Raw genomic sequence first — 19,735 nt, forward strand, 5'->3', positions numbered from 1 at the left:
CAATGAAAAATTCATGAAATAGGCTTAACAGTGTTTTGGGGTTTATATAATAAAGGATCATTGAATTCGAAAATAAATCAGTAGAAATTATTTGACCTGAAGAGGAAAAAATAAAGATGAAATGAACAAATTCTTTGAGATTTTTGAGACAGTATCACGTGGTCTAAGATATGTGCCATTGGAATGTCAGAAGGAAACAAAAAGATAAAGAGGAAGAATATATTTGAAAAAATGATAGTTAAAAACTTCCTGAATTTGATAGAAGACGATAACTTACAAACTAAAAATGTTCAACAAACCACAAGTAAGAAAGACACAAAAAGCACACAGAGGTACCTCATAATCACATTGCTGATAGCTGAAGGTAAAGAGCAAATATTGAAACAGCAAGAGAAATTCTGACACATTACTTAGTGCAAAATGATGAGGCAGCTAATTGTAACATTTTCATCAGAAATTAGGGGGGACAGATACATTAAATGGCATATGGAAACATCAAAAAAAAAAAGACCCTGTTGATCAAGAATTTTTTATAATCCAGCAAAACTACATTTCATGAATAAAGACAAAATGAAGACCTTTTCAGATGAGAATGTAAATAATTTGTTGCTAGCAAACACGCAGTATAAGAGTACTTCAGAATGAGGAAAAGTGAAACCCATGATACCTTAGTTACACAGAAAAGAAGGAAAAAAACTGAAAGTGGAAAATGTACGGTTAAATATAAAGGATTATAAACAGAAGCATATGCCTATTTTAAAATTATAACAATGTGTTGGGATTTAAGTAAATGGAAGTATGCTATTGCAAATTTTCTATATTTTACTGGAGGTAATTCATTATTAAATTTACGTAGATTATGGTGAGTTAAAGATGCATGCTATAATCTTTAGACCAACAAATAAAATTTAGTGCAGTGGAAATTGCTTTAAAGTCAGTAGTTTTATCCTAGTTTCCTCAACTTACTACTCTTTTGGATCCTTCTAATCAATGAAGAGTACCAGGGATTATATGGTAGTTAAGAGAATGGTTTCTTGAGTCTACTTGCCACTGGGTTACCAAAAGGCAGACTTATATTCAGTAAATTATTTAATTTTTCCATGTCTCAGTTTTTTAATGTGAAAAAATGAGGGCATTAGTAATTAGTTAATTTAGTAATTAGTAATTAATTAAATTATTAATTTAAATACTGAGAGTGTTAAACTCATATAATGAGGTTAGTAAAAAGCCTGGCATGGAATATATGTTAACGCTTATCATTATTGTTTCTGTTGAATCAGTGAATGGGTGACAATGTATATTGGAGGGGCCAATATTCACAGCATTAGCATACTAGAGAAAAATGCATGTTGAGAGTGAAAGGTTAGATAAAACGACTAATCTGGGTAGACTTTCTGGACATTTTCAGGTTTCAGAATGATCTGAGTGATAGATTGGAAATCTGGGTGCAGATGTTGCAGTGTTGTGGAAAGAAAGAAAAAGAAGATGCAAATAAGGTAAAGTTACCTTTAAAAATGTGTCTGAAGGAAGTGGGATAGACAGTTGAGGACACAAGAAGAAATAGAACTAGGGGAGTTTGGAGTATTCTCGGTACGTGAGTGCGAGTGTGTATATAACTTCAAAACTAGAAGAGCATCAGGAGTGATCATCTCAAGCTCTTGAGATGACAGTGAGAGAAGATTAATACCTGTTTTCTTTCTGCACCACTTACAGTAAATTTAAAAGTATGAACTTTAAGTTTTGTGATCTTGGACTGATCGCTTAAAGTCTGTCAGGTTCGTTTTCTTTTTCCATAAAATGCAACTATTAACACTTTCTTACTAAGTCCTTGTAAATTTTAAAATAGATTTAACATGTGAAAATGATACAAAATTTAGCACAAAATAGATATATAAATTATTGTTTGAGTCACATCCTAGCATCCCTTTCTTCACATTTCCTTGTCTGCTATTCCCAGAAGAGTATTTCTAGTTAATGACAAGCACAAGTAGATCGCTTCCTGAAACAGCGCCCACTGGGACTGGGGAACCTTCAGAGAGAGGAGCTGTTAGGGTGAAAACAGATATGATTCACCACCTGGGGACAGGGGTAGGGGTGTTTCCCTGATACCACTTGGAACGTCAGTCTTTGCTCAGAATAGGAGTTTCTGAGATGCATCTCAGGTCCTATCTCCTACAGGCAGGCCTGCTGTGGGTCAGTCTAGTACACAGCTGCTGAAAGGCAGGGCTTGCCCACTGTGAGCCTTTTCAGGTGAGTGGAGAATCCTCCCTTGGCTAACCTCCAAAAGACAGTGGAGCCTGACAGCTGATCTTTGGGCTGAGGGATATGCAACTTGCCCTGAGCCCTGATTCTTCCTTCAGTGTTCTGCATAGACTCACATGAAAAAGGGCCGTGGGAAGGATGTTACAGACACAAGGGCTATTGTTGCGCAAACCATTTCTTATTCCTATTCATGTTAGTGAGTGTCCCACAATGTCTAAAAAGAGTCATCCTTGTTTGGGTAAAACGTTAGATTAGAACTCAAAGCACTTTTTCTCTTGCCTTGGCTTTTTGTGACTTCAAGAAAGTCACTTCACCCTCTTGGTTCTGTTGCTTGATCTATAAAATAATATCCATCAAGGCACCCAACGTCAAGTTTTGACAGGTACTGTGTATGTGTCCACATGTGTATTGTGCGGCAGTGTATGTATGATGTTGATATAAATATATGCGGTGTACATATCTACATATGTGTGTGCTATCTAAATATATATATGCATTTATAATGTACCTGCATGCCTGATATATTTGTGGATTTGGTTGTTAATGGGCATACTTTTGAACATGTAAAATGTGCATAATTATGAGTGAGTGCTTTGCATGTGGTGTGTATATACATCTGTGCCTGCATATGTATAGTAATGTATGTGTGTGCACATACGTGCATATTGTGTATCTTTGTATTTGTGAATGCACATAACGCATGTGAGAATGGATCCATACGTCTGTATGTCTAAGGTAGTAAGTATTTTTCTGAAGTTTGTTGCTTCCTAAATCAGAGCTTTCTTTTTGAGTTACAACAGGTACAAAGAAACAAGAACCCGCATCATCCTGCCTTCTAAAGAAGCTAGGCGTCCGCAGGCAAGGGAGAAGGAATCGAACCCATCAGGGGTACCACTCAGAATGGGGCAGACCAATGCAACCTCCTGGAGAGGCTTTGTCTTTACCGGCTTCTCTCGCTTTGGGGAATTGCAACTCCTGCTCTTTGCATTGTTCCTCTCCCTGTATCTTGTCACCCTGACCAGCAATGTCTTCATTATTGTACTCATCAGGTTGGACAGCCATCTGCACACCCCCATGTACCTCTTCCTTTCTTTCTTATCTTTCTCTGAGACCTGCTATACCTTGGGCATCATCCCTAGGATGCTCTCCAGCCTGGTCAGAGGTGGGCAGGACATCTCCTTCATGGGCTGTGCTGTTCAAATGTTCTTCTCTGCTTCGTGGGCCTGTACCAACTGCTTCCTCCTGGCTGTCATGGGTTTTGACAGGTATGTGGCCATCTGCACCCCACTGCGCTATGCCAGCCGCATGGTTCCTACCCTCTGTGCCCAGCTGGTTGGCACCTCCTTTTTGAGTGGGTACCTCTTTGGGCTGGGAATGACCCTGGTCATTTTCCGCCTCCCATTCTGCAGCTCCCATGAGATCCAGCACTTTTTTTGTGACACGCCGCCAGTGCTGAGCCTGGCCTGTGGAGATATAGGCCTGAGTGAGCTGGGGGTCCTCATCCTCAGCCTGCTGGTCCTCGTGGTCTCCTTCTCCTTCATCATTGTCTCCTACACCTGCATCCTGGCAGCAATTCTGAGGATCCCCTCCACTGAGGGGCAGAAGAAGGCCTTCCCCACCTGCGCCTCACGCCTCGCGGCGGTCGTCGTTCACTATGGCTGTGCCTCTTCCATGAACTTGAGGCCCAAAGCCAGTTACTCTCTTGAGCGGGACCAGCTTATTGCTGTCACCGACACTGTGGTGACACCTCTCCTTAATCCCATCATTTATAGCCTAAGAAATCGGGCTGTGCAGACAGCCCTGAGAAATGCTTTCCGAGGGCAACTGCTGGGTAAAGGGTGAAAACTGCCCTAATGGGACAGTCTCCTCTACATAGGCTAGACACAGCAGAAGCCAAGGTCAACCGGCCCGATCTTCAGGGTCTTAGGCCACAGCTGCCCCATCCCCTGTTCCCTGCGAGCGCCTCATCCTGTCTTTGCGTTCCTCCCAGGGCTGCTCTGGAGCGCGCAGGCAGAGCTTCCTGCTCTGTTCACTGTGCTGAACTCACACTGAGCTCAGAATCTGAATTTTCACCTTCAGCCTCACACAGGCCACACCCCTAGTGCCTGAAACCCAATTCATTAAGAATTTTCTAACTGAGCTGAAGAAGATGAGAGGAGCTTGGAGTGCCCAAGTTCAAAGCAGGGCTGGCTGGGGCCCTGCCAGGAATACTGTGGACATTTCTAAAATCATTACATAATTAGGCTATCTCACCAAAAATGTTCTTCCAAGATCTGAAGCTCAGTGACTATCAGGTTGGCAAATCAGTTGGAGTGCTTTGCTAAATGGAAAGGTCAGTTGTTCTGTTCTTCCTCCCACTGAGTATCTTTCATCTTTTGATGCTGTTGTCTTCTTTGTCTCTGGCTCATTTTCACTTCTCCCTCTTCTTTTTAATTGGCTCTCCCAGTTGGGTGGATTCTATCTCAGAAGAGATGTTTGTTTCCTATTTTCCTTGACAATTGGCATTGCTCTCCAACGGCCCCCTCATCTTGGGCGCCCAGGACCTCAGCACTTGGGTCACTCTCTAGCATGGACACCATTCTTCGGGTTCTGTGGTGGGGACACTCTATCCTGCCTATTTCACTTCCCACCTACAGTATGTCATGTGTGGTACCAGGAATTCTTAGGGATCCGTGAAGGTGGAATGTATTCTCACAGCCTTCAGGTAGGAGTTTGAATACACGTTTTTGCCACTTACAGTGTGACTCTGGGTAATTTATTTAACCTTTCTCAGCTTCAAAGTCCTCATCTGTGAAATGGTTGTAACTTCACAGTTTTGCACTGTTGACTAAACAGGGTCATGCATGTAAAGAATTTAGTGCAATACGTGGATCATAATGACCTTCCAATAAATGTCAGCTGCTACTATTGAGAATGTGTTATGCAAAGAGACCTTGGCTCTTGTTTAGGGAGATGTCATTCTCCATGGACATTCAGAGGAGGCTTCATGGCTAAGGTAGTACTTGAACTTGTTCCTAAAGAATGGGTGAATTTTGAATGCAGTAAGCAGAAGGAAAGTAAGTATATTCTAAGAAGACAGAACAGAATAACTAAATTCTCAGTGGCAAGAGAACATAGGCCTATTACAGAGTTTGGTGAGTTGTCCAGAGGGACTGAAAATGTCTCACAGATGATGAGGGAAGCTAACTTGCATTAAGACTTCTTTGTGGACAGCATGGTGAATACCTTACTTCAGACTTGATGCTTTTGGCAGTGAAAGATAGGACACGGTAAACCTTTGAGCAGAGAGTGGAGTCAAATCCAGGAAGTGATTTAAGAAGATTGACCCAGTAACAAAGAGGATGCTAAATCTCAGCAGGAAGAAGACAGAGACAAGGAGAACGATAAGGAATCCATTGTCATTATCCTAAAGAAAGGCAAAGAGACCTGAACATGGATAGAGGCATTGGAAACTGAAGGAAATTGCAAACATGAGAAATCTTGAAAATGTAGCATTCATGTCATTCATCAATGAATTAGAAGTGGAACAAGACTTAAGAGAGAGGGAAGAACTTATATTGGGGGGGATATTTTTTCAGATAGGAATCAATATTATTCCATGTTCTCAGGGAAGAAACACATCCTTTAGTTAGAATTTGGTGGAAATCAAATTTGGAGGGAAGAAAGCAAGTACAAGAGAAAAGACTGGGTTGTAGAGAAGTAGAAGTTAGTCAGATTACAGAAAGGACTAGAATTATGGGAGAAAAGCTATTTACTCTAGGATCCTTTTCACTAAGTCTGAAGGTAATCCCCTCATTGCACTGAGGCTTTTTGAGCAAATTCAATTCCAAAATTCATGCAGTTCTTCTAGATAAGCAATACTCAAAGTTCTAGCTACCTTCCAAACATAGTAATCTTAAGTCTGAACTGGTATAAAAATCACACGGGGATCTTTCAGAATATGTTCCTGGGAGCCATCTCTATAGACCTTGACACAGTTGGTCTGGGGTAGGGGCAGGCAGAAATCATTTACAAAGTCTCCCTCGGTGATTCAAATCTCCTCCCTTGGTTAAGAATGTGACTGTGTGTTTAAAAAGAACAAATCCTCCTCCCAGGTACCTACACACATATACCCATAACAAACCAGGGGTCCCTCTGATGTCAACATGACCGCATAAGCCCGACTCAATGTCCTTTAAAGAGCCGAGACGCTCTGGAGTCACACTTGCTGGGTTTAAAGCCTAGCTTTGCCATGTTTTAGATGTGTGAACTAGAGGAAGTTCCTCAACACTTCTGTGCCTCTATTTTCTCAATTGCAAAATGGAATTTTAGTAGTGTCTATTTAATAGTGCCTGTTTTTGTGATGACTAAGATAAAGTTTTTAGATCCTGCCATACAAGAAATACACAATATAACCATCTATTATTTGGAGTTTCTAGGCAGTATCACTTCAACCTACCATATTTGTTACCTAGTGCATGGTGGCACGCACTCTAATGGGAATGGGTGAAGAATGGACAGATTAAGAAGAAAATGGGTGTTATGCTGGGCTTCTCTGTGTGGTTTCATTTTACAGAAGAAAATACTGGGGTTTCCCAAAATATCAAATATCTTCATTTTTAAATGTAAGAATTTAAATACATTCCAAGCTCAGGGAACACTGTTTGTAAATTATCTTGGATCGTATATGTGTAGTCTACCATGGCTTGTATTTACAGTATATTTAGCTGCCTGTATTTAGATGACGGTATATTTCTCAGAAATATAGAAACCCAATTGAGTCAGTAACATTTGACTTCACATTGCCCTATTAAAAAAGAAGAATGTCAAAAATTCGTTTTTAAAAAAGGAAATACTTTATTCTACAATCAGAACAAAACAAAATAATAAAGATGTGTAGAACCCAACAAATAAAAATCAAGACCTTGCTTAACACTCCTCAGCAGTGATGAGTTACATACAAAGTAAACCCATCTTCTCCAACTCTGTTAATGCCTTTATCTCCCAAGCTTGCAATTTTTTCAGGTCCTGCAATAAATGCAACACACACACACACACACACACACACACACACACTCACACACACACACACACAAGACTGTCTTCCCACCCTCCATACTTGCCTGTCTCCTTCATCCCCCGGTACTTCCCACAACACCAAGATTCTCTACGACCCAAGAAAAGCTGCTTATCAGTTGCCAAAATAAGAATTGGTGAAGCCAATATAATCGTAGCCATCAGGGTAGCTTTGGCCCTGTGGGTCCACATACTGCTGCATATGTGAGGTACAGAATGACACTTGTTCTGGGGTTAGGGCCTGAAACATGAAAAAAAAAAAAAAAAGATGCAGTAAAAAGATGTAGTAATAGGGATTCAAGATAGCTGGCTCCAACAGGGGCTTCCAATATGCCCTAAACCCAGGAAGTGGAGAGACTCTGGAAGAAGAAGACAGCCCTGGTCCTATCATGTGTTTTTCTCATGAATCTATAATAATGTCTTTTTGCAGGGAGGGGGAGAGGATTAGCAGATACAAACTGCCATACATAAAATAGATAAACAACAAGATCCTACTATATAGCACAGGGAACCATATTCAATACCCTGTAATAAACTGTAATGGAAAAGAAAAGAATATCTATATGTATGTATAATTGAATCGCTTTGCTGTACACTAGAAACTAACACAGCATTGTGAATCAACTATACTTCAATAAAATTTTTTTCTAAATCTACCATTTCTAATGTATAAGACCGACTCATCTCTTCAACTCAGTTCTTACTGAAGAGTCCCCTCTTACACTGACTGCACAATTTATCCCATCCCCTAAATTTGGTTTATTAAATAAACAGGATAAAATAATGGCCTTAAAACCCAAGTAGCATGTGTGGGGTTAACACTGATAGTCATCAGAGATTGACTGCGGATTTTAGCGCTGGGTCCAGACAACATGAGGTAGCGACCAAAACAAATGATATCTAGTGCATGACAACATCTGAGGGACACAAAAAATGGTGGCGGGGAGGATAGTTGCCTGCAGGAGGCAGCCAGGCCTGAGATGAGCAAAATCTAGATTGCGATGAGAGCATAATGAGGTTGGAGGCAACGGGGATCTGACCTGCTCCATGTCCTCTTCGGTGATATAGGCCTTGTCCTCTGCCAGGGCTTGGAAAGCATCCTCTATTTCATCCCTGGACTTGATGTTCTCTGACTCCTTGTTGATCAGGAAGTCTCTGTAGTCCTTCCAGAAGACATAGCCCTTCCTGTAGGAGAAATAGATCAGGAACTGTGTCCTCTTGAGACAAAGAGGAAGGCAGGCTTCTTTCCCACCCTACTCAGTATCTCAGAGACAGAGGGAAGCTGGGTTCTCCAAGTGCTCTTCTGTCTCAGCTCTCTGAGCCTACGGGCTGTGAGCTCTCTTTGGCCCTCCTCCTCATGCCCTCACAGCCAAATAAAAGGTTTCTTAAGTTCCAGTTTCTGTTTCCACACGGGTCATCCAGCCTGACTCTCTGCGTAGGATTTGGGAATTTCCCACTAGCCGCAGTCTCTAGGTATCTCAAGCTCTTCAAACCGAACTGAAGACCTCTGTTTCTGGTCGTCTTTGGTCCCTGGTACTAGAGAAGATTAGTGCCTTATAGTAACCTAGTCCCTCTATGACTGCTGCAGCCTCACAGGCGCACAGCGGCCCCATCCGGGGAGCTGGCCTCCGAATGATCCACGTCTCCTTAGGACCTCCCACAAGGGAAGGAGTTCTTCTCTCAAGTTCCATTCTCAGAACCAGCTGAAATTCACAGGTCAAAATAAAACAGGAATTGAACAAAAGGCAGAGCTGGTGCCTGAGTTGGAGTTAGTGCCATGGACTTCTGAGCTAATCCTAAAAGGGCACCAGAAGCTGCCCGATTCATTTGCGGTAGTCTGTATCTTCCCACTCTCCAGATGAGTTAATTTCATGTTCTATGCATCATTTTACTTCCTGTGCTTGTCGCCGCCACCCAAGCCCCATTCCCTGCTGTGGTCTGGCTCTTGGTCTTCCTCCTACCTCCAAGGATCAACGGCATCCAGAAATTTCTCAAACTGGGGCTCAGGTTCACCCTCCTCCACCATGGGCAAGAAGTAATTGAGCCCTCTCAGGCAGGACCGGAAATCTTTGTGGCTCAAGCGACCTGTCAGATTCTCATCAAAGTGCCTAAAGAGAAAACAACATTTTCCCAAGTTCGATAGGAATCAGATTAAAAAGGAAGAGAATAGCTTTTGTTGTATCAGCTGGGGCTTTAGTAACATGTCATAACATTATCAGAGGACAGAGTGGGGAGGTGGCCTGTGTTTCTGCACCTTTTTTTTTAACCTAACGATTGGAGGGAAAAGCATAAAATGTAGAATATGAAATAAATGTATTTCTTAAGGTTCAGGAATCTCATAGACCTACTAAAAGCCATAGCTTGAAGCTAAATAACATATTTAGATCTTTATTTAAGATCCTACTAAGCCACATTGAGGGAAAAAATGTGGTTATTTGGAGATTCCTTCTGAATTGTCTTGAAAACAAACACCTGATCAATTATGAAGTTATACTCACTCAAAGGTTGTTCTAAACTCCTCTAGTGTCTCCTCACTCACACCACTGGTGTATCTGAAAGGAAAAACAAAAATTAACCAATGAAATAAAACAGAGAAATAGCAGAAGATATGCCACTTGAAGCAGAAATTTTAGTGACTATTATGCTAGTCAAGTCATCTAAATCAGGGGTTGGCAAACTGTGGCCCATGGGCCAAAACCAGTCAATCACTCACTTTTTTATAAGCAACAAACTGAGAATGGTTTTTACATTTTTAGATGATTGAAAATAATAATAAGAATGTTTCCTTAAATATTAAAAATTACATGAAATTCAAATTTCCATGCCCATAAATACATTTGGGGGGATATGTCTGTGCTCATTCATTTATAAATTATCAATAGCTGCTTTCTCTTCACAACAGCAGAGCTGGGTAGTGAAACCAGAGGCTCCATGGCTCACAAAGTCTACAATATTTACCACAAGGATCTTTACATTAAAAAATTTGCCAATCTCTGATCTAGATAATTAAGGATGCCAAAAACTATGGCTACCAAGGCTACTTTTGATGTAATTAATTTACTTAGGAAAAAAAGAAGTCTTCTCTTCTGCTCTATATTGAATATTTCTTGCATTCTAGACATCTCAGAGGGAATTTGACAAAAGGGAATGCTTTCTGAAGAGATCACATAAGATGATGAATAGACTGAGAAATGGGAGATGAGTAGACTCAGGGATGGGAGCACTGTCTCTCAGTTTACAATAGACTCCCAAATAAAGAGAAATAGTCATTCTGAGGGTCAGTAAAGAGAGAGAATGTTGGTTCTGGAGATGGAGAGATACTCTATCATTGAAGCAACTCTTGTATCCAGTGCCCCAAACTTTAGCCCTTGGAGTCACGTTCCTAACGCCTGACACCACCCACACCTTTCCCCAGCCCTGGCTGCAGATTCTCAATACTTGGCTTGGATCTGTTCTTCCAGATTGTGTTGCATTTGCATTCCGAGCTGGTAGAGCTGTTCCCATTGCTGAGCTAGCTCAATGGTGCTGTATTTAATGTCCAAGACCAGAGCCTCTTCTAAGTTGTCCCTCAGTTCCTCAATCGTGGTCAGCTGATGCTTCCTTGCCTCGATCTCCTCCTGCTTCCTCTGAAAAAGGACAGAGAAGAGAGGCAGTCACCCAGAGTCCCAGAGCCAAGCCTAGGGATGATACAGAAGATGAGAAGCTGATGGGTTCATATTTCCTTTAATTGCTCCTTTTCAATTACTTTCAGGAATTTTCCTGCCCTCTATAAAAAATGAACTACTCAGGAAAACAGGAGCGGAAGAAGAAGTGTCATCTCTGTGTTCCTCATTTACGAAGTGGTGGGAAGGTTAAGTGATACGGCCTCTGCCACTCTGGTAACCTGCAACATGTGAATCTAAGGGTTAGCAGTTATATGCAGCAAATGGGGAGGATCCATGCATCATCAGCTCCCAGTGATCTACATCGTGAATTAGCTACACTATTGATTGTGGGTGAGTTTCTCAGGCCCACTTAAATCTCCCAGCATTCCCTCTTTGGTCTCCTTCATCGGGTTGGACAGACTTCCACAAGAAGCTTCTGTCACCCAGGCACACTGTACGCCGAACGCCAGCATTTAGGCCGTGCTTTTTCAACGGGGGAGTATTTTTCCTTAGAAAGGGGAGCAGTGAATTGGTTGTGATGATGGAGGTGGGTGTGAAAACATATTAGATACCACAACGGCTTATGGCCCTTCAAAAATCAATCCTACCTGACAACATCTTTTTAGCGTTCAGTTCTCTCACTTGGAAGAAATTAAATTGAATTAATTAAATTTTTCTCCTGGGTGGTGGTGGTGGGGGGGGGGCGACAATGAAAATAAGGTGAAGAAAACTTGTTTGAGCCCACTGCTTCACTCAATTGTTAAGAGACAATCTAAATTCAGTTTTATTATCTTACTGCATCAAACAACAGAAATCTGACAATGTTGCATGTGGTGCGTCAGGAGCTTTTGCGTTTGTTCCCTGACTTAATCATTACAATAACTCTATAATGTAGATATTATTGATTCCATTGTAAAGATACAGAAATTGAAGTTGAGATTTAAGCAATCACCCATGTCCATGAAGTCGTGGCCGATGGTTAGAATGCAAACTGTTGCCAGGGCTGGCACCAAAACCTGAGGTTTTTTAATTTCAGGCCAGAGAATTTACCTAAATGTATCACCAGAGTTTCTGTGAGGTGGCTTTTCTTGCATTCCTTGTAATTCTGGCAATATTCAGAGCTAATGAGGAAACATTACTTACTATATTTTCTTCCAGTTGGGATTCCAGAGTTTCTGTTTCTTTCAGCAAAGATCTACTTAAGAACCAGAGGAAAACATTACTCATAGTATCAGAGGTCGATATTCTACACTCACAGACCAGCTCAAAGCCTGACCAGCTCAAAGCCTCTACACTTCTAAGTTCTTCTTCCAAGTTATACGGCCTTTCAGAAATGAATTTTCACAACATCCAATTTTCACAAAACCAAACCCTTCTGTTTACTGGCAGCCTTGCTGGACAGATGAGAAAGAAAGTAAGGCTGCCCGGTTCTTTTCCACCTACAAGAAGATTTCCATACTCCCCTCAAATATACCCTTAACCTAATGTAGGCAAGACTCCGCCTAGCGGGCAGAGAGCCAGAATGATACACACATTGCTTCCCCTCCTACCCCACATTTTATTTAGGCACCATCAGATTGCAATGGGATACAGATGCTCAGTGCTAAGTCCCCCTTAACTAAATCTTCCAGAATGTATAACAAAACAAACAGGACAACACAAAATACTGACCTATCCAGAAAATAAGCCCTGAACATGGACATCCGACACATGAAGCAGAAGAGAAAAGGGAAATCACGTGTTAGGATGGATTACTTCAATGATCTTCTTTTGTTAGATTTATGATACATTCTAAATTCTCTATAGCCAGAAAGTATGAACCTGTTCCACCCACTGTTCCCAAAGTGACCCCCACACCGTGAAGCGCAGAGTCTTCTGTGCAGCTCTTTGCTTTAAGATGAAGAGTTCAGGGGTTGGGTGATAAGCTCAGTGTTGGGCACCTGCTGCCAGTGGATGAGGGACCAACACCAGAGGCAGAGGACAATGAACTGTGTGTCCTCCACCTTCTGCCAGATGGGCTTTTATTTTAAGCCATGATACAAGGTTTCCTTTTGTTCATTGTCTGATTTATCCTTGTCAATGGGTTTGTAGGAACAATATGGATCATGGATTGTCTAAACCAACACTGTAACTCTCAAAACTCCATCATTTTGACTGACCTGCTGAATAGTCTCCCAACTTTAACCATTTATTCATTTATTACACCCTCTAAGTCTCTTCTTTTCCAGGTCATTTGCCCCAGAAGATGTGACAATGTGATTTTCAGGTATAGAATATTTTGCACTTAATAAAAGCAATTAGCATACATTATCTCACTTGATTCTCATCACAGCTTTAGGAGTCAGGAAACATAATAGTCTGCTGTGAGGTATTCACAGAGTACTCTGCCCTGGTTGTGCCAATAAATACACATGTGACCTTGAGCAATTCAATTTATGTACTGAATTTCTTTCCACGCCTGGAAACAGAGGTAATAAGATCAGCTCTGTGCACTTTTCAAGGTTGCTTTGAAAGTTAAGTGAGGTAATGGATATAGAACTACTTTGTAAAGGACAAAGGGGAATGCGAACATAAGGGGTTGTTATTTGGGGGCTGTAATTATGGACTAGAGGAAAAGAAACTGAGAGTATCAAGGAGAGAATACAGAATGGGCAATGGGATGAAATTCTCATTTTTCAATTTGCAATGATTGATTTAGAGTACAGTCAATTCCAAATGTAGGGCACAGGCAGGATATGGTGATTTCAGGAGAGCACAAATACCGTGAGTTCTCCCCGCTCCCCTCGGATATGTATCTCTTCCCTATAGTGAAAGGGATGTGGGGTTGTGGGGCTTAGGAATCAGAGTTTGGGGGCATCACAGCACACCTGGTCTCCAAGATCCAATCATGGAAGGCACTGGCATTCTGTTCAAATTCCTGGCACATCTCAAAGTTCTTGACCTGTCTTTCCTCTTCCTTTTGCAGCTCCTGCTCCCTTTCCTAAAATCCCAAATCACAGATAGTAGGGTGCACACTGAAGATCTTTCTTTGCAGAAAAACAACTAGTTCCTAAGGTCACCTGCACATCTCCCCTCTCCCAAATCTAACGTATCTTCCAGAAGTATTGCCTGTGTGTTCATGTTTCTTCCAGCCCACCTCTCCTCATCTCCCAAAGGTGAAGGAAGCTCATGCAACCTGCCTTAAGTACTTGCAGGTATTACCAAGCCCCGTACCAAACAAGCTAGCAATAAAGACAAACCGTTCCTCTTCTCAATTATTTTTCCAGGTGAAATTTCATTTAAATGAACATAAAAGTAGCTTTAAAGGAAAAGGTAATAAGAGTTGCTATCTAAAACTGGTGATTTTATAGTGAAATTTTTCTTTGTAAACTTTTTAATATTTTCCATGAGCATTATTATAGACAGATAGAAATTAAATACACACACATTAAAAGGCACTTTTGGAGGTGTGTATAAAATAGAGAATGCCTTGGAGTATACAGACTGTAAAGATTTGTACAAGCTTCATGAACTTTTCATAATCCATTTTTAGAGCCACCTCCTGGAGCTTGTGTTCGAGTCCCTGAATCACACTCAACATCCAGAAGCATCAGACTGTCTAAACGATGGGGCTGGGGGGTATACCTATTATGAAAATACTTTCAAATTTTTCTTAGATTGTCCTGGTTCATGACTGCTGTCGCAATATAATTATTAATAGAGATGCTTTACTTCTGAAAAGCCCCCAAACTTGGGTAATAAATGACATGATCATGCTCACTATAGCCAAAGGAAATCTCTGCTCTGCCCCGAGTTACCTTGACAACATCAGATAGGCGCTTCCAGATCCTTTCTAGCACCTCCATCCTTAACCAGGTATAGGGGCTGGAGGGCACATTTAAGGCCTTAATCTGCTGGTCTAGATCGAGTAAATAGTTGAAGTCTGCTTGGGCCCTTGCCAAGGAGTCCAAGAAGGCCTCATGGTCCATCTGCAGCTGCCGAATCTCAATCAGGGAGACACAGTGCACAGGCTCCGACAGGTCCTCTTCGGCGTTCTCGCACCAGTTGTTGAAAGCTGAAGCCTTGTTTGCAAATTCCATGAATAGATCCTCCACCTATAGATTTGGGGGAAAAAAAAGGCACCTCCATCTTTCTTGATAAAGCTTATCAGCAGAAAGAAAGACTGAGGATTAAAAAAATGACTGTCTTCAAATATTTTCAGGGTCAACACTCCAGGAAAGCAGAACTAAAATAAATGGAGATGGATACACATGTGAGTTCAAGGTACGGTGTGATCCTAGCATTTTCTCTTTTTGTACCATTGGTCAAGGCTCCCATCATCCTACAAATGAGGAGGTGGGACGGCGTCTAGGATTATTTTAGCTGTAAGATTCTAAACACGGCAGGGGTAGTTTTCAATGATACGATTTCAAGACTTCTTGTTCTGTAGTCTGCGCTCCAAGTCTACTTGGCACATGTTATACATGTAAGAAAAAGTTTCAAATGAATGAATGGATAAACGATTGAATAAAAAAAAATCATTTGTAGGACAGGCATTTTTTTCTATCTCTCCTGTGATTTTCTGCAGACCACACCTCTCTGATGTCTCTTTGTATATACTGAGTTCGCTTCCTACCCTCCTTCTAAACCTCGATCAGGGCTCATCTCATGCTTGAAGCTCCTGCTTAAACCCATTTCTTCCCCTCTAACCTGTACCCTTATCCCTGCGATACTCCCCGGAGTTATTCATATGCTCTGAATGGCTCTGAATGTTTGAATGAGAGAAACAGCATGGATGGCTCCAAACAGTAGGTAGTGAAAAACTGGTTTGGATTTAAAACACATCATACATTTTGGGTCAGCAGATTTTATTTTCAAAGACATTTACATTATACAAATATGAAGATCGGCTTTCCTCACCAAACATAAGGGCTACAGAGGAGAAAACTGACCCAAATGAAAGGGAGATTACAAAGGCAGCACACCATTACATCGTCCCTGCACTCACACCAGCGATCTATACACTCAAATAGACCAGCACAGAGGAAGCTAATAGGGAAGGCATGAAAACTGATAAATCACTTCATATTATTTTCATAATATTATGGATCGACTGAATAGTTTCTGAAGATTTCATAATCAGAAAATAAAGTGAAATTCTTTGCAGTTTGAAAGTTAAGCAAAATAAAATCAGAAAGTGTAGTATCTTCCTATGGAGAATGTGTGTGTATATGTGCATATAAAGTTGCCCATTAATTGCTCTAATTTTTCACTTAAGGTTCATTTTCTGTAGGTTCCATGTCTTCCAGTAGAGTAGAAATTAATTAAGGGTCCAGACTGGTTTTCATTTGTGTGTTTCCTAGTTCACCTAACTCCCTACCTTAACCTGTTGCCAGGCACGACACTTCCAATAGTCTTAAAAGTATTCAGTAATTTCACTGACTATCCTGACTTCCTTTATTTTTAATATTTTCATCATCAATATCATAGCAGCCACCACTAGAAAGAACCTTTTAATAACTTATATCCATATAGAACATAGTGGTTTATATTCCATTTTCAGATCCATTATCTTTTAATAGTAATAAGATAGAGCAAGAGATGGTGGTGATATTCCCCTATTTCATGAATGGAGAAAGCAAGGTTCAGAGATGTGAAGTTTCATATACAAGCTCTCCCAATGAGGAAAGATGAGAACATCAGTTATACTTGTCTAATGTTCCCTTTACTGGGTTAGAAAAAAAAAAAAAAAAAACCAACACAAGGTCATCCTTGACTCCTAATGCCAGTACTAGTTCTTCCAAACTCTAAGACCATCTATCCCTCATCTCACCTGCCTCTCTCCATTATATATGCCTGGCTTCCATCATCAGTCAGCAGGATTACTGACAAATCAGTCAAAAGAGAAAAAAAAACCAAACACTTCCTATCAATCTAAAAAATGAATTATTTCATGCTTAAGAATGTCTTCCTGATCCTTTGCAATGTCCTCACTCAAATGTCTACAGCTAAACACGGTTTCTAGTATCTATTTCTGGATTTCATGGCTGAGGTACAGATAATTGAGAGCTGATTGTGGTTCATTTTTTTTTTTTACCTTCTGTAGGAGCCGCTGTTTCTCCAGCAATTTCTGCCTGTGGGCTGCACAGGCTTCCAGCAGCTGTTCCCAGCGCCTCTGCAGGGCAGCATGACGCTCCTCGATGGCTTTGGCCTGGCTGTGCTCAGCAGCCACCAGCTGGTCCTTTAGGTCAGTTATCTCAGAAAGTCTCTCTTGCTGGAAACTCTGCAGACTGGCATGCAGTGTGTCCTGAGAAAGACCCACAGAGAAGCTGTGAACAGAAACATAGCGCAGATTCCAAGGGCTCCTTCACACCTGGGTTCCACTAGTCTTTCATCATGGACAAGGTAAGATCTCGGTAAGAGTTTAGAATGATGACCAAGGAAAAGGAAATAAGACTTAGAGACTTCAGTGAACATTTGGGATTGGGATTATGGTTAAATTCCAGTGAGTGTATGTTTTAAAATTGGATTTTAGACTAGGTGCAAAATTAATGTTAAGGGAATACTAGAGCATGACATGATATTCCAAATCAAAACTAAATCCTTCTTACAGTTCACATCCTTTCTAAGACTCTTTTACATCACTTATTAGACCCCACAGGTGCCTATCAACAAGGCAACCCTGCTCTCACCTGCTTTGCCAGGAGCTTGAGGAAGGCAGCGAGGTCTTCACCATTACCATTGGTCTTCAGGCTTGTTTCTTTCTCAGCTGGAGAGCAAAGATAATTAATAAGAAGGAGAAGATAGTTGGTCTTGCATCAGGCTTGGTAAGGAGAAAAGGAATATATACTAGAGGACGCAAGAGAGCCTCCTGACTCACAAAGTCGGTGATTCATTGGAAAACAGGGGCAGTGGGGACCAATGAATTGTCTTCCTAGATTTATGCAGGATAAAACTGACTGAAACAGATCTGGAGCCAAGAGGACTTCTGAGTGCTTCACAGAGCGAAGAAAAACTTCAGATTGGACGTAAATTATAAGTAAATCAAACACACAGCTTATGTCCTAGAATGTTTTGCCATCATGGCCCAATCTTTCTGAATAACACATGTAAAATCACCAATCCGCTCTCTACCCCAGAAGATGTCTTCTGGAATTACAGTACTTAGACATCCCCTCAGCATGTTTGCACACGCATGGGTGTAATTATAATTGTGTCCAGACAGGGGTACAGTGCATGATGAAGGGATGTCTTTTCCTCCCATGGTAAGCGACAGAGCCCCAGGATCCATTCTAAAAATGGAATTTACCAGCATTTCTCAAACTCAAAGACCAAGACACTGGCCCTCCCATGTCATACCTATCCATGCCTCAACCAGGTCAGCCTTCCAGTTGAACTGCTGAAAGTCATAATCATCTTTCAGTTGTAACTTCCAAGCAGCTATTGCCTTGGCCAGAGAAGCGATCTTGTCATTCAGAGCCTCTATCTTAGTTGAAATCTCCTCCTTGTGCTGACTTTCCTCCTGCGACACCACGGTTGAAAGGAGGAGAGAGAAAGATACACTAAGGAGGGTCCAGAGCCAGAAATGTAAATTTTTAAGTACTATTAAAAAGCTCTCATCTCTCTCATTCCAAAAAAATAGCTACTCCCTTCTATGTCTAGTGAAATTATTCTATTATTCATCTATGCCTCAGATGACTATTTCCACCCCAGCGTTTGGACAATCTTCTCATGTTTGTCCACATAAGTGTGATCTTCTTGGTTGGCATAAGATATAAAAGGTAGAGTCATCTCTGGTTAGGGTTCCTTGTATAGCATTTAGATCACTGAGGCTTTGTTAAAACAAGCATTTATTTTTTAAAAAAAGAATGATTCTCAAATTACAAAGAGGTTTCCTTGTGGTCTTCATCTCTAGAGGCTTACAAAGAAATTTCTTCACATTCTTACAATACTCTAGGACCAAAGCAAGTCATTTATAAGATATTTTAAAATCCCATATTATTCATAGGATGAGATTTAGTGTCAATAAATGATTTTTTAATCTGAAAAGTGTACCTATAAGAATTTGAACAAAACACTTCCAGAAAACAGCAATTAAATAGATAATTATTTGCTGAGAATGATAACAATAACCAAAAGACAGCTGAGAAGAGGTTATTAAAGTTCCATGTATGATTTTAGCACTACCCATGATTCTATATTCAGGCTAATCCCTTTATGAAAATACTTTTTTGACCTGGAGTTCCTAGAGAAGCTCACCTTACTCAAGATGTCTCTTCCTTGAGCACAGACATTTTGCACTCGGATCTCATGGACAGCAAAGTCATTTTCCAAAGCTTGGAGCTTCTTTAGAGAGCTCTGTGTAAATGAGTCAAGCTCTGTGTAAATGAATCAAAAGATTCAAGACAAGACAACCTGTCCCACACACATTCTGATTCCCTTTGATGCCATTCACTAGGGATGATTCAAAGAAATGGGCAGACTCGATGAGTGTTCATTTCTCCCTGCACAGCTCTACCAAATTCCTCCCCCCAAACTGGCCACTTGCCAGAAAGGCAAAATCACCAGAAAAAGAACCAAAGGAAGACAAGTGACATTGTTTGTAACTTATCATGTGACTTTAAACTTTTCTGGATTTTGGAATGAGTATTGATCAAGGTAATACATAAGAATTTCTCCATATTGAAATTTATATAATTCTAGGAAACATTCCATCTAGCAGAAAAATATTAAGTATCAAGAACATTTTATACTAAGAACTGACCTGAACATCTTTTTCCACCAGGAAAAAGATT

The 19,735-nt window shown here is 40.9% G+C and overlaps 2 protein-coding genes across 2 annotated transcripts in view; one reads left to right on the top strand and one right to left on the bottom strand.

Moving 5' to 3' along the window:
- Positions 1–3,110: 3,110 nt before the first annotated feature.
- Positions 3,111–4,104, top strand: LOC105086515 (olfactory receptor 10Z1). The gene has a single exon (XM_010977037.2). The coding sequence runs from the start codon at positions 3,163–3,165 to the stop codon at positions 4,102–4,104; it is 942 nt and encodes a 313-aa protein (XP_010975339.1). The 5' UTR covers positions 3,111–3,162.
- Positions 4,105–7,326: 3,222 nt separating this feature from the next.
- The window catches only part of SPTA1 (spectrin alpha, erythrocytic 1), a 55,484-nt gene continuing 43,075 nt past the window's right edge, over positions 7,327–19,735 (bottom strand). Inside the window, exons 39-51 of the mRNA XM_010977038.3 lie at positions 19,196–19,298; positions 18,300–18,467; positions 17,633–17,709; positions 17,038–17,247; positions 14,759–15,055; positions 13,829–13,941; positions 12,633–12,650; positions 12,105–12,156; positions 10,756–10,943; positions 9,816–9,869; positions 9,279–9,425; positions 8,358–8,502; positions 7,327–7,558 (exon numbers count right to left, since the gene is read on the bottom strand). Coding sequence (XP_010975340.3) covers positions 7,433–7,558; positions 8,358–8,502; positions 9,279–9,425; positions 9,816–9,869; positions 10,756–10,943; positions 12,105–12,156; positions 12,633–12,650; positions 13,829–13,941; positions 14,759–15,055; positions 17,038–17,247; positions 17,633–17,709; positions 18,300–18,467; positions 19,196–19,298 — 1,698 coding nt within the window. The 3' untranslated portion in view covers positions 7,327–7,432. The remainder of the gene's footprint in view (positions 7,559–8,357; positions 8,503–9,278; positions 9,426–9,815; positions 9,870–10,755; positions 10,944–12,104; positions 12,157–12,632; positions 12,651–13,828; positions 13,942–14,758; positions 15,056–17,037; positions 17,248–17,632; positions 17,710–18,299; positions 18,468–19,195; positions 19,299–19,735) is intronic.

This window comes from Camelus dromedarius, chromosome 23 (assembly GCF_036321535.1).
Source record: "Camelus dromedarius isolate mCamDro1 chromosome 23, mCamDro1.pat, whole genome shotgun sequence".
NCBI classification, from domain to species: domain Eukaryota; kingdom Metazoa; phylum Chordata; class Mammalia; order Artiodactyla; family Camelidae; genus Camelus; species Camelus dromedarius.

Coding starts and splice junctions, on each gene's coding strand:
- LOC105086515 (XM_010977037.2), top strand. CDS start 3,163: ATGGGGCAGACCAATGCAACCTCCTGGAGAGGCTTTGTCTTTACCGGC.